This window comes from Dromiciops gliroides, chromosome 3, assembly GCF_019393635.1.
Source record: "Dromiciops gliroides isolate mDroGli1 chromosome 3, mDroGli1.pri, whole genome shotgun sequence".
Classification (NCBI taxonomy): Eukaryota; Metazoa; Chordata; class Mammalia; order Microbiotheria; family Microbiotheriidae; genus Dromiciops; species Dromiciops gliroides.
In genome coordinates, this window is record NC_057863.1 from 657,180,290 (window position 1) to 657,194,425 (window position 14,136).

The following is a 14,136-nucleotide window of genomic DNA, read 5'->3' on the forward strand; positions in this document are numbered from 1 at the left end:
GGGAAGCCCACGTGGATGCCATTGACATGGGGCTTGGGACATATCAAGGAATTAAAGGACTATTAAAGTTTAGCTTGGCCAACTAGCTATCAGCATGGACACACCTAAGAAGTAGGGGGAGATTGAATTCCTATAGCAGGAAAAGTCAGCTGGGGTAATGGCTACTGCCTGAGCTAGGAAACAAAGATAACTCCAGAGGTTGGGACCATTCCAAAAGAAAATCCCCCTGACCCTCAGGGATCCGTTCCCCACCCCCACCCCCAAAGGAAACTTTTCTATTGTCAGGTGGTCACCCATCTATCCTCTCTAAAAGCTTTGCCTTTCTTCCATCCAGGAAGGAGAATGTTTCTAAGTCATCTCTTTCCCTTGAGGGGAAGTCTCCCTCTTGGTCAGTTTCTCTATCACCCAAATAAAAGACCCTTTTATTCTAACTGGACTGTGTGTGAAAGTTGTCATTCTTTAAAGAGGAATACCTAAGGACCCTCCTACCACTTATTTCCCTCCCCACCCCCACCCCGCACCATGATGACCAGCCTTGATTCTAGAGGACCCATGATGAGTCATGCCATCCACCTGGAGATAGAGAGCAGATGGACAAAATTCTCTCGGACATGGCCAACGGGGCAATTGGTTTTGCTTGCCTACACAGATTTGTAACAAGCATGTAGCAGAAATGTTTTCCTGTGTGATTTTGTTACTTGGGCTCCATCTTGTAATTCTGACTTGTGACACAGTTTTCATTTGCTATGAAACTACTATCTGGTTTGCTAAAACCTGTTGGGGTCACAGGTTCAAGCCCTTGACAGGGATTGAGGATCAGAGAAGATTAATAATTGACAAATCAGCATCACCTAATGTGAATAACTGTGGTGATGTATTATTCCGGGACAGCTCAGTACTTAGAGCAAAAAACCACAAAGAAATCAAATAAAGTCTCTGCAAGAATCATTCTAAGAGAATAGGAGTAATTTTTCAACCTTTCAGCCTTGACAAGTCAGAACTTGTTCTAGGCCTTAACTGAGCAAGGTTGGTATAGCTGAGTCCCCTTGTCTCTGGAAACTCTTGCCTGCTTCAGTGACCCCAGCCCAGGTATGGGGAGGGGGAACTCAGAGGGGCGACAGAGAGCCCTCTCTGGGTTCACCACATCTCCCCCTTTTTGTTTTTGAGCACCAGCCTGATGTTATACGTCATCAGCTTAGCAATGGCCATCCCCCTGTGTGTTAAGCAGGGTATCACTATGTAAGCAAGACACCCAAGAACAATCAACAGGGCAAAGCTCAGTGCCTGACGACTAATGCCAGTCAGCCACCCCTGCGCCTGAGAGATCCAGTTGGCAATATCAGAAGGTGTTTTGGAAGGTGAAAAATCGTCCCTTAGACTCTTATCTATTTCATTAACAATACTTTGTAACTCATCAATATCCATAGTAGTATTAGAACATCCCCATAAACCACATAAATGATTTGAATCTTAGTAAAATTATACTTAGTGTCATTATAAGGTACAGGAAACAAACAAAATGCAGAAAACCTATAATCACAACGTAATTTTGTAAACACAGCCAACACTTCTACTTCATTAATTTCCATAATATCATCTCTTAATTCAGATATAGCCTTATAAAGATCTCTATTAATCCTATTTTGCCTCCTACATCATTCTCCCCTTTTCATACACCCCAGAAAGAAGGGCAAAGATCAGTTCTTCTGTATCTACTTCCTGCTGAGTAGGGGCCCACATGGGGTTATGAATTGAGGGAGATGTAGGAACTAGTGATACAAACGCAAGAACCACAACACAAAACACAAATGATTTACAAACAAACCAAGGGGCAACAGGGACCCTAACACAGAATAAATCTAAGAGTTCCATGAAAAACTGGATGAAGCAAACAGTTGTGAACAGTTTCAGCCATCCAGGTAAGCTCTGCACAGCAGCTCAACCTTCAGGAGGTGTTCCAAACCATAGAGACTCTGCCTCAGTCCAGGACCACATTTGCCAGAGAATTAAAGCACTCTGAGGCCTTCTCTAGTCTACTCCTTAAGGGCTGAGGTCCATGAGTGCTTACCAATGCTGGGTCTTGGCCCCTGGCCCTGCATCCCCAACGGTGGCACTGGCCAGGGCCTGGGCAGTAGGGAATACTCCATATGTCCATGAGCTACTGACTAGGGCCAGGGTCAGACTTGTGGTCCTCTCTGCCCCAGTGGGAGGGGGGTCTCTCTCTGTCGTGTCTCCCCTGCACCACTCTCTCCCTTTCTGTCTCTATCTTCTCACTGTCACTTTCTCCCTACTCTTTCTCTTTTTGTCTCTGTGTATTTCTCTCTTTCTCCCTACTCTCCCTGTGTTTCTTCCAACTTTCTTCTTTTCCCCTATTCTTTATTTCTCTCTTTCTCTGTCTCTTTCTCTCTACTCTTTCCTTTCAGTCTCTCTGTTGCTATCTCCATCTCTCCTTCCCAGTCTCTCTTTCTCCCTCCCTCTCTCCCGTCTCCCCCTTCTCCCAGTCTGGTCTTTGTTGTTTTTCTTTCATTCTCATTAGGGGATGGTTCAGGAGGTGGAGGGAGAGAAGGTGGATTGTTGTTGATTTTTAAAAATCCATTTTAAAAAATAGTAAGGTCATTTAAATAAGAAAGAAAACAGAGGCTGAGGATTTTTTTAAAAATCAAAGACAGAAACTCTGCTCTCACCCTCCCCCCAGAGGGGACAAAATCAAGTCCAAACATGTCAACTAAAGCATTGGCATCCGGTCCATTTGCATCTGTGGTCCCTTGCTGGCTCTCTCTCCCTCTTCCCTACCCATCCCAGGAAATCCTCATTGACTGGCTGGTTTTCTTAGCAGAGAAGAGGGGCAGGGGTTGATTCTGCCCTGGCTTTACTGTGTGAATATGGGCAAATGCTCCCCTTTACTTTCTGCATAACTGGGGTCAGGGTTAGACTCTAAAGCTCAGTGTAGCTGTGTGGTCTTGAGAGAGTCAGTTTTGTACTCCAGGCATCAGTTGACCTTCCTGTGAAATGGGGATAGAGTGAGGAAGGATTTGGATTGTGCGATGACCAAGGTCCCTCCCAGCTGACTTTCTTCAGATCCAGGGGCAGCTGGTGGAAATTGCCAAAAGGCAGATTTAGTTTGCAGATTTGGAAGCAACTTCCTAACCTTGAGAGCTGGCCACAAAGCAGAATCAGCTGCCTTAGGTCCGTCAATGGACACTGATTGACGCACCAACCATATGCGGGTCCTGTGCTAAGAGCTGGGGATGAAAAGAAAGGCAGAAAACAATCTCTCCCCGCAAGGAGCTCCCCATCACCAGGGAGTATTCCGAGCAGACCTCTTTGCAGGTGGATGTGGTCAGCCCCCTCCCCCTCCCAATTCCTAGTTTCCTTCCCGGCTCAGTTTTTTCTGCTTTAACCCTCTTTCTCCCTACAATTGTCTGTTGATCTTCCCATCTGGTAGTGCCCCACCCTCCACCCCAAGAATACATTCATTTTGTTCCTTTGGTAATATCGTTGTTGTTGTTTTAACATTTTATTTTTTCAAATTATGTGAAAAAACAATTTTTTCTTTCTTTCTTTTTTTTTTTTGGTGGGGCAATGAGGGTTAAGTGACTTGTCCAGGGTCACACAGCTAGTAAGTGTCAATTGTCTGAGGCTGGATTTGAACTCAGGTCCTCCTGAATCCAGGGCCGGAGCCTTATCCACTTCGCCACCTAACTGCCCCCCAAAACAATTTTTGACTTTTCTTTTTTTTTTTAGTTTTGAGTTTTAATTTCTCTTTCCCCCCCTCAAGAACACAATCAATTTGATATATGTCAGATATGTGCAGTCATGCAAAACATATTTCCTTATTAGCCATGTTGTGAAAGAAAACACAGACCAAAAGAAAAAATAAACTTTAAAAAAAGTAGGGGGGGGTGCAGCTAGGTGTCGCAGTGGATAAAGCACCAGCCCTGGATTCAGGAGGACCTGCGTTCAAATCCAGCCTCAGACACTTGATACTAGCTGTGTGAACCCTGGGCAAGTCACTTAACCTTCATTGCCCTGCCACCCCCCTTCCAAAAAAAAAAAAGTATGCTTGATATGCATTCAAACTTCATCAGTTCTTTCTCTGGAGGGCAGATAGCATTTTTCATCACAATTCCCTAGGAGTTGTCTTGGATCACTGTATTGCTGAGAATAGTTGTCATTCATAGTTGATCATCATACTGTAATGGGAAATGTTACTGTTACTGTTCAGTGTTCTGTTTCCTGTTCACTTCACACTGCATCAATTCATGTAAGTTTTCCCAGGTTTTTCCAAAAGCATCCTTCTCCTCACTTCTCATAGTGCAATCAATGATAGTCCATCACAATCACATAACTCAATTTATTCATTCATTCCCCAATTGATGGGCATCCCCCTCAATTTCAGTTCTTTGTCACCACAAAGAGAGCTGCTATAAATAGTTTGCTACATATAGGTCTTTTTCCTTTTCCTTTTTTAAAAAATCTCTTTGGGATACAGACCTAGAAGTGGTATTGCTGGGTCAAAAGGTCAGTTTTATAGCCCTATGGGCATGGTTCCACATTATTTACCAGAATGGTTGGATCAGTTCATAACTCCACCAACAATGCATTCGTATCCAAAATTTCCCACATGTCCTCCAATATTTGTAATTTTCCTTTTCTGTTCTTTCAGTAATCTGATAGGTGTGAGATGGTACTTCAAAGTTGTTTTAATTTGAATTTCTCTAATCAATAATGATTGAGAAGATTTTTTTCATATGACTATAGATAGCTTTGATTTCTTCTTTTGCAAAGTGTTCATAATGTAAAATATTTTTTACTGACTAGCTTGGGGGCTAAATCTAACTGGGGGGGCCTAATCTGTGGATGTTTGACTGGCTCGCTATCTGACTGCTATTAATTTCCTAAGCCAATCTGTTAGGGGCTTTAAAAAATTTCTCCACACTGCTCTGCTCCCAAATTGATAAGCAAATGATTAAGAAGCCTCTTAATTAAATAATAAAAGCAGGGTTTATTTATAAAAATAAATGTAAGAGATAAGAAATATAAAGTTATAGGAGACCTGGCTGCTTTTAATATAATAAGGGCCATTGCCACCTCTTGCCTGAGGTTATGCTGTTTGGACCTGTTCACTTCCAGTCCTCTCCAACTTTCACTCTTTTTCTCCTTCACTCCAGCTCCCCCACTTCACTTTCACTGCTCAGCTCCTTTCTTCTAACTCCAAGCTCCTTGCTTCATTCTTTAACTTCTCTCTCACTACTGTAGCCTCAGTCTCCTTAGCGAACCCCCTTTCTGTACTGTTGTGATGAACCCCCAAGTGGTTCTTCTCTCACCGACCTTCTTGTGTCCTCCTAGTCCTCCGGTGTCCTCTTTCTGTCCATCTTCTAGCAACCTCCCTCCTCTGTCTAACTACCCCGGTATATATCTTCCTTCTCTCCCCTCAAGCCTTGGGCTCCACAGGCCACACTAGGGCTGTGGCCAGGGGCTCAAGTCTGCCATGCTGCACCATACTGAGGGCTCAAGGGGCCCATGCCCCCTGCTGTGCACCCAGGACCTGGCAGGAGAAGCCTGGGATCTCTGGGGCCGGCTCGGGCTTTCCCCAGCTGCCCATCCAGCTGGTGGTATTCTCTAAGGCCCACAGGCTTCTGCGCTTGGCTGAAATGGAGGGGGAGGGGCACCAGCCCCTCTTACACAGAGAAGAACCCTGAAGGCCTAAGGCTTTTTAATCTCAGCCCAAAGGCAGGGTCCCCAACTCACAATAAATTCCCACAATATCCTTTAAACATTCATCAATTGGGAATGACTCATATTCTTATAAATTTGACTCAGTTTTCTATATATTTGAGAATGAGGCTTTTCACAGAGAAACTTTCTTTAAAAATTTCTTTCCCCCTACCCAATTTTCAGTTTTCCTTCTAATCTTGGCTACATTGATTCTGTTTGTACAACAACTTTTTAATTTAATGTAATAGAAATGATCTGTTTTATATCTATTAATGCTCTCTATCTCTTGTTTGGTCCTAAATTCTTCCTTTTCATGTAAACTATTCCACACTCTCCTAATTTGCTTATGGTATTACCTGTCTAAATCATGTACATATTTTGACCTTATCTTGGCATAATGTGTGAGATGTTGGTCTATACTTAGATTCTGCCAAACTGTTTTGCAGTTTTCCAAGCAGTTTTTGTCAAATAGCGAGTTGTTGGGGCAGCTAGGTGGCGCAGTGGATAGAGCACCAGCCCTGGAGCCAGGAGTACCTGAGTTCAAATCCAGCCTCAGACACTTAACACTTACTAGCTGTGTGACCCTGGGCAAGTCACTTAACCCCAATTGCCTCACTAAAAAAAAATAGTGAGTCGTTCTGAAAGCTTGGATCTTTGAGTTTATCAGACTAATTAGATTACTATGGTCATTTATTACTGTGTACTGTGTAGCCAGTCTATTCCACTGATCCACCACTCTACTCCTTAGCCAATACCAGATATTTTTTTTTGATGATTACTCTTTTATAATTACAATACAGTTTGAGATCTGGTTCAGCTAGGCTGCCTTCCTTTACGTTTTTTTTTTTTTTTTGGTCATGGCAATGAGGGTTAAGTGACTTGCCCAGGGTCACACAGCTAGTAAGTGTCAAGTATCTGAGGCTGGATTTGAACTCAGGTACTCCTGGCTCCAGGGCTGGTGCTCTATCCACTGCGCCAACTAGCTACCCCTTCCTTTACATTTTCTCATAGATTCCATTGATATTCTTGACCTTTTGTTCTTTCTGATGAATTTTGTGATTATTTTTCCTAGCTCTATAAAAACATTTTTTGGTAGTTTGATTGGAATGACACTGAATAAGTCAATTAATGTAGGTAGAATTGCCATTTTTTTACACTGGCTTGGCCTACTCATGAGCAATTAATATTTTCCCAATGATTTAGACTTGCCTTTATTTGTATTAAAAGTGTTTTGTAAGGGACAGCTAGGTGGCGCAGTAGATAGAGCACGACCAACCCTGGAGTCGGGAGTACCTGAGTTCAAATCCGGCCTCAGACACTTAACACTTTACTAGCTGTGTGACCCTGGGCAAGTCACTTAACCCCAACTGCCTCACTTAAAAAAAAAAAAAGTGTTTTGTAATTGTGTTCATATAGTTCCTGGGTTTCTCTTGGCAGGTAGACTCCCAAGTATATTCTATTGCCTACAGTTATTTTAAATGGCATTTTTCTATCTCTTACTCCTGGGCTTTGTTCATAACATATAGAAATGCTGATGATTTATGTGGGCTGATTTTGTAATCCACAACTTTGCTAAAGTTGCTAATTACTTCAACTAAGTTTTTAGTTGATTCTTATCTGCATCATCTGCAAAGAGTGATAGTTTTGTTTCCTTATTGTCTATTTGAATTCCTTCAATTTCTTTTTCTGCTCTTACTGATATAGCTAGGATTTCTTGCACAATAGTGAATAAAAATGGTCATAAGGGGCATACTTTCTTCATCCTGTTCTTGTTGGGAAGGTCTCTACCTTATCCCCATTACAGATCATGCTCACTGATGACTTCAGATAGAGACTACTTGCCATTTTAAGGAAAGCTCCACTTATTTCTAGACTTTGTAGTGTTTTCTATAGGAATAGGTGTTGTATTTTGTCAAAAGCTTTTCCTTCGTCTGTTGAGAGAATCTTAATGATTTTTGTTTGGTTTTATTATTGATATGGTCAATTATGTTGATAATTTTCCTAATATCAATACATTTGGGGTATAAATTCCACCTGGTCATAGTGTATAATGTTTGTGATATATTGGTGTAATCTTCTTGCTAGTAATTTAGTTTAAAATCTTTGCATCAATATTCACTAGTGAGATTGGCCTCTAGTTTTCTTTCTCTCTTTTTGCCCTTCCTAGTTTGGATATCAGCACCATATTTGTGTTGTAAAAGAAATTTGGTAGGACTCCTTTGTCTACTTAACCAAATAATTCACATAATATTGGAATTAATTGTTCTCTAAATGTTTGGCAGAATTCATTTGCAAATCCATCTGGTCCTGGGGATTTTTTCTTAGGGAGCTCAATGTTTTTCTTAATTTCAATTTTATTAATCTCTCCTGTGATTTTCACGATTTCCAATTTGGTGTTTAATTGGGTATCTTTAATTTGTTCTTTTCCTAGTTTTTTTTTTAGCTGCATTCCCAATTTGTGGATCTGTTGTTTCTCCATTTTATTGATCTAAGCATTTAGAGATATAAAAATTTCCGGGGGCAGCTAGGTGGCGCAGTGGATAGAGCACAGCTTACTAGCTGTGTGACCCTGGGCAAGTCACTTAACCCCAGTTGCCTCACCAAAAAAACCAAATCCCTGAGTACTGCTTTGCATTCCATAAATTTTGGGATGTTGCCTCATTGTCAATCTCTTTAATGAAATTATTGATTACTTTTATGATTTGCACTTTGACCCACTCATTCTTTAGGATTAGATCATTTAGTTTCCAATTCAGTTTTCAAATATCTTTCCACTGCCCTTTATTCAATGAAATTTTCCTTTGCATTACGATCTGAAAAGAATGTATTTAGTTATTTCTGCCTTTCTGTATCTGACTGTGAGGACAGTTTTTGTATAGATGCCATGTACCGCCAAGAAAATGGTAACTGTATTGCTTTGGTAGCTATTTTGTAACTAGAGATGTAGGAAGAGCTGGTGCCCAATGGGAGTAAGCTGGTGGACGTCTGGGAGAGGATGTCCCCAGGGCAAGGCCCCAAGGACACGCCCCTCCCCCAGACCCGAGGGTGGGTGGGGGCTTCCGTAGGAGCGGGGCTTGGGGTTAGGAGGGGACGAGCCCCTAGGCTCTCAGTTTAGTCAATGACCTTCCCCTCTTTACCCCCCAGCTTCGGCTGATGTCTTATAGAGGAACCTCTCCTTGATAAGGAGGCGGGGGGGGGGGGGCGCTCCTCTGGTTCTCTCCCACTCCCCCCAATGCAGGTTTGAACAAACATTTATTATGCGCCTCCTGTGTGCCTGGCGCTGTAACTTGACACCAGGCTTCGAGAGGGAACGAGGAGCCCCCATGCAAGCCACTCCATACTAGAGATAGGCGGGATAAATTGGGGATGATCGGCAGAGGGAAGGCCCCGGCAGTGGTCGGGAGGGAGTTGAACGGAGAATGGAAACCACCTGAAGGCAGGCACTTCAGGAATTGCGGTTGGCTGCCTCACAGATTGTGCAGTACCAGCGACCCCCGGGCGGGTACAGGCGCCTGCCTGGAGCCCTCTGCGATCCTGGGTGGGGTGGGGAGGAGGAGGTCACAATGACAATGAACAAAGGTCGGCCCCTTTAAGAAGAAAGCGCGGGAGACTCGGGGAGGCGGGGCTCCTGCACACACGTGCGGAGTTTGCTTACCAGCACTAAGGCGCGTCACGTGACGGGGGCGGCGCGCTGGATGGGGCCGGGCGCGTCACGTGATGGGGGCGGGCCGAGGGGCGGGGTCGCGGGCACTTCTCCGCCTCCCGGGCGCACCCAGCCAGGGAGGGAGGCGGCGGCGGCGGCGGCGGCGGCGGCGGCGGCGGAGCGATGGACGGCTCCGGGGAGCCCCGCGAGGGCGGGGTCGATTCGGGTACGGTGAGCGCTCTCCGGAGCGGCCGGGGTCCGGGCCGGGCGCGGGGTGCGGCGGCTCCCGGGGCCGCGCTCCCGCCTCGCGGCTGTGCGGCCCCCCGCGGCCGGCCGGGCCTGCCCGAACTTGTCGCCGCTTTGGGCGCCCGGCGGGGGGGGAAGGGGCGGGGGGCGGCGGGGGGTCCCGGGCCGGGCGGGGCGCCCCAGTCCGCCGACCCCCACCCCACGTATCTTCCTTCCCCCAGGGGCCAGGAGCGGCGAGCAGATCATGAGGACCGGGGCCGTACTGCTGCAGGGGTGAGCCTTTGGCCGGGGGGCCCCGGGCGCCGGGAGGGGGCTCCTGGGCCCGGAAAGCGCCGAGGCTGCGCTGAGCCCCCCACTCTCCGTGCAGGTTCATCCAGGACCGCGCGGGCCGGGTGGCGGGGGGCGCCCCCGAGCTGGTCCTGGACTCCATGGGGGACTCGGCCCCGCTGCCCTCGGACCCCCGGACCAAGCGGCTGACCGAGTGCCTGCGCAGGATCGGGGACGAGCTGGACAGCAACATGGAGCTGCAGAGGTAGCCCCGGCCCGGCCCCGGCGCGCCGCCCCGGCCGCCCCGGGCGCCCCTGAACGGCTCTCTCCCCCCCGCAGGATGATCGACGCGGTGGAGACCGACTCCCCCCGGGAGGTCTTCTTCCGAGTGGCGGCCGAGATGTTCTCCGACGGCAACTTCAACTGGGGCCGCGTCGTGGCCCTCTTCTATTTCGCCAGCAAGCTGGTGCTCAAGGTGCGTGCGGGGGGAGGGGCCCGGGAGGCCGGGGAGGGCGGGGCCCGCTGCCTTCTGCCGGGGGCCGCTCGGACCGGCGGCTGCACCCCGGACCTCCTTTCCCACCCCGCCCCCTCCCAGGCGCTTTGCACCAAGGTCCCGGAGCTGATTCGAACCATTGTGGGCTGGACCCTAGACTTCCTGCGAGAACGGCTGCTCACCTGGATCCAGGAGCAGGGTGGCTGGGTGAGCCCCGCCCCTCCCATTCCTTTGACCTCCCAGTGACCTCAAATGCTTAGTAGCACCCCCCCCCCCTTTTTCCTCAGTCCCCACCTTTCTTGCCCTCCTTGCCACTCCAGCCTTCCTTCCCTCTCCCGGAGAGCCCCAACTTCCTGGTAATCGTGGTCTCTGTCCCCAGGATGGCCTCCTTTCTTACTTTGGGACACCGACCTGGCAGGCAGTTACCATCTTCGTGGCTGGCATCCTTACAGCTTCACTTACCATCTGGAAGATGTCCTAGGGAGGGCTTGGGGGCCTGGCTGCCCCCATCCTCATCCCAGCTCTGCTTGGACTGTCTGTTTTTAGGATAAATTATGGGTTTTCCACTACTGGGGGTGGGGGAGGGGGGAAAACACATTTTTCTTACTTTTGTAATTATTTTGGGGAGTATCCCGTTGACTTGGCAGCGCCCCAAAGCTGGATGTTCTCTAGTTGCTGGCTAACTGTTGGTGGGGTGAGCGGTAGCCTTGGCCAATAAACATCAACTTTGGAGCAGGCCCTGCTTTGATGCTTGTTTTTTTTTTTTTTAGTGAGGCAATTGGGGTTAAGTGACTTGCCTAGGGTCACACAGCTAGTAAGTGTTAAGTGTCTTCGGTACTCTTGAATCCAAGGCCAGTGCTCTATCCACTGCTCCACCTAGCTGCCCCGATGCTTCTGTTTTGAGTTGAGGGGGCCCATACCTCATGCTCCTGCCTCACCATCCCCTCCTGCAAAATGAATCATAGTTGACATATATAGAGTGCCCAGAGCATGACTCAGTTTCCTCTTCTGTAAAGTAGTGGGCAGGGTGAGGCAGGGAGCTTCCTTTATCTGGGCCTGGTCCAATTAACTTCCCTATTAGCTCCTGGCTCCTGTGTGGCTGTCACAGGAAGGTGGGGCCTGGCTCTAGTCAAAGGCCAGGCAGGAAGGTCTCTTCTGGGACCAGGGAGAAGGGGGGAGGCTGGTAAATGGTTAAACTGGAGCCCTGTGCCCTGAAGCTGTTGGTTTCTGCTGGTCAGCAAGTCAACTGTCCCTTCTCAGCAGCCTCAACTGATGCTCAGGCTCAGAGGCAGAGACAGAACTCACCCAGAAAATCTGAGAGCTACTCTTGGGGCCTGTTGGAGGGGCAGAGGTCCCCAAGAGGCCACAGGGAAACTGCTGGGAAGGCTTACTGAGGGCCTGCTCCGTGGGCATCCCACAGCCAGTCCACCACCAGCCCTGGGGAAGTCTTCCTACCAGTCAGGCAGGCTCTGTGCCAGGGGCTGGGGACAAGGACTAAGGCACTGGCCTGAGGATGAAGACAACACAAACATAGAGGCACACACACAAATACGTGTGTCTAAGTGTGTATGGAAATGGGAGCTGGCCTAGGATGGGAAAGGCACTGGGGACCAAAGCAGGACCCAACTGAGACTTCCAAGGCATCTCCAAGGGGCTGGGTCTGTCAGTGTAGGGGCTGCCCTGGATACCCTGGGAGCAGGAGCCCCTCTAAATTCTCAGCCATCTCCCCTCCCCCAAAACACAAGAGAGGAAGTTCCTATTATTGGGAATGACTGGCCCCCCCCAGCTGTGCTCAGCGTGACTCAGCACCAGCCCCCCTCTCCCTGATCTCAGCATGACTCAGCTTGGACATATCTCCGCCCCCCCAAGCCCCTTCGATTCCCTAGCTGACTCCATCCATATTGTCCCCAAGTCCTTGAGTGCCTCTCTGTCCAGGGAGGCCACGGTCTCAATGAACACAGGAATCCCAGGACCTGTGTTCAAGTGTTGCTTCTGATGCTCCCTGTATACTCTGTATATTCTCTGGCAAGTTCTGACCCGTCTCTTCATGTGGTCCTTCGCTTGGCTCTATGACATTACCGTCGGGCGGCCCCTTGTGCCCGCCCCCCGACTCCGCAGCCCCCGGACCCCCTTTCGCGGTGAATTCGCCTTGGACTCACACGTGACCTTCTCCCGCGTCCGATCCCCCTCCCCCCTTTCCCGCCTCTCCGGGCTCCGCTCCGGCCCGCGCTTCTCATTGGCGGCCTGTTCCCCGGGTTCTCGTCGTGCGCTGCGGGATTGGCCTGTGGTCCCGCAGGCCCCGCCCCCTGACTGCAAGTTATAAGAACTTGGTCCGGGCAGCCCCCTCAGACCTCGTCTCCCGGCTCTGGTTCTTGCTTCAACAGTGTTTGGACGGAACAGACCCGGGGTTCCCCCAGCTCCCCTCGCGCTAGATCTTCGTCCTGCAGCCCTACAGCCCCTGGGACCACCCGACCCTCGCTTTCGAGACCATCCGCCTCCGGGACCATCGGCCCCTGGCCTCCGAGACCAAACAGCCCCGGGACCAGCCTCCTCCTCCCGTTGCCGTCGGTGCCATGAGCTCCACCTCTCAGATCCGCCAAAACTTCTCCTCCGAGGCCGAGGCCGCGGTCAACCGCCTGGCCAACCTCTACCTGCAGGCCTCCTACTCCTACCTGTCCCTGGTGAGGCTCGGGGCGCCTCCTCTCCCCAGGCCCTCCTCCCCCTACTCCCTTCTCGCCCCCGCGGCCAGGACCCCCTCCCCTGTCCCTCGTTGTGCCCTGCTCCCGCAGGGACTGCGCATGCTCGGCCCCCGCGCGTGCCCCTGGCTCCCGGCGAGGTCTCTTCCCTCTGCCGCGCGCCCTTTGTTCTTGTTTAACTAGGGGAGGAAAAGCGCGGGGGTGGTGTGGGGGTGGTGTCCAGGCTGATCCCGGTGCGCATGCCTGAGCCTCGCCGCGCGGAAGGGCGCCTGGCTAGGAGGCTTCACCAACTCTAGTAACCGCTTTCCCCGTCCCGATTGTTTTCCCCAGGGTTTCTATTTCGACCGGGACGATGTCGCTCTGCCGAGGGTGTCGCACTTTTTCCGTGACCTGGCGAAGGAGAAACGCGAGGGCGCCGAGCGCCTTATGCGGCTCCAGAACCAACGTGGGGGCCGGGTCCTCCTCCAGGCTGTGCAGGTCAGTAGACGGCTGGCTGCGTACTGTTTCCCAGAGGCCTCTGCGGAGACGCCCCCAAAGGTTGCTGGGAAACGAAGTTCTTGGGGGTTTCCTTTCTGTAACCCTTCTCTTCTCCCCAGAAACCTGGTCAAGATGAGTGGGGCCGCAGCTTGGATGCCATGGAGGCTGCCCTGAGCCTGGAGAAGGGTCTGAACCAGGCCCTCCTGAAGCTGCATGCCCTGGGCTCCAGCCAAGGGGATCCGCACGTAAGTAGTCGAGGAGGGGAGGGCTGGCCTCCTGCCCACTTTTGTGGGCCAGGGCCTTGACTGCTGCCCCTTCCCTCCCTTCTAACAAGCCCTCACTGGTCCTTCTCCCCCTCCCAGCTCTGTGATTTCCTGGAGAGCCACTACCTGGGCGAAGAGGTGAGGCTGCTGAAGCGCCTGGGCGACCACCTGACCACCCTGCGCCACGTGCAGGCCGACCCCCAGCCCGGGCTGGGAGAATACCTGTTCGAGCGGCTGAGCCTGAAGCAGGACTAGAAGAAGCAGCCCCACGAGAAGGCCGACTGGGCCCACAATAAAGAATAAAGCCTGCTCGATGCTCACCCAGTGGCTTGT

The 14,136-nt window shown here is 50.1% G+C and overlaps 2 protein-coding genes across 3 annotated transcripts; both read left to right on the forward strand.

Moving 5' to 3' along the window:
* The first annotated feature begins 9,479 nt into the window (after window positions 1-9,479).
* On the forward strand, window positions 9,480-11,104 carry BAX (BCL2 associated X, apoptosis regulator). Of its 2 annotated transcripts, XM_043995413.1 has the most exons (6): window positions 9,482-9,587; window positions 9,829-9,880; window positions 9,975-10,139; window positions 10,214-10,349; window positions 10,470-10,574; window positions 10,747-11,104. In XM_043995413.1, the coding sequence occupies exons 1-6, from the start codon at window positions 9,545-9,547 to the stop codon at window positions 10,846-10,848; spliced, it is 603 nt and encodes a 200-aa protein (XP_043851348.1). In that variant the 5' UTR covers window positions 9,482-9,544; the 3' UTR covers window positions 10,849-11,104. The 2 variants fall into 2 exon arrangements, with proteins under 2 accessions (XP_043851349.1, XP_043851348.1); XM_043995414.1 differs by lacking the exon at window positions 9,975-10,139 and having other exon boundaries at window positions 9,480-9,587.
* A 1,586-nt stretch (window positions 11,105-12,690) lies between these two features.
* On the forward strand, window positions 12,691-14,123 carry FTL (ferritin light chain). Its single transcript, XM_043994808.1, has 4 exons — window positions 12,691-13,048; window positions 13,394-13,540; window positions 13,660-13,785; window positions 13,903-14,123. The coding sequence occupies exons 1-4, from the start codon at window positions 12,941-12,943 to the stop codon at window positions 14,056-14,058; spliced, it is 537 nt and encodes a 178-aa protein (XP_043850743.1). The 5' UTR covers window positions 12,691-12,940; the 3' UTR covers window positions 14,059-14,123.
* Window positions 14,124-14,136: the final 13 nt, after the last annotated feature.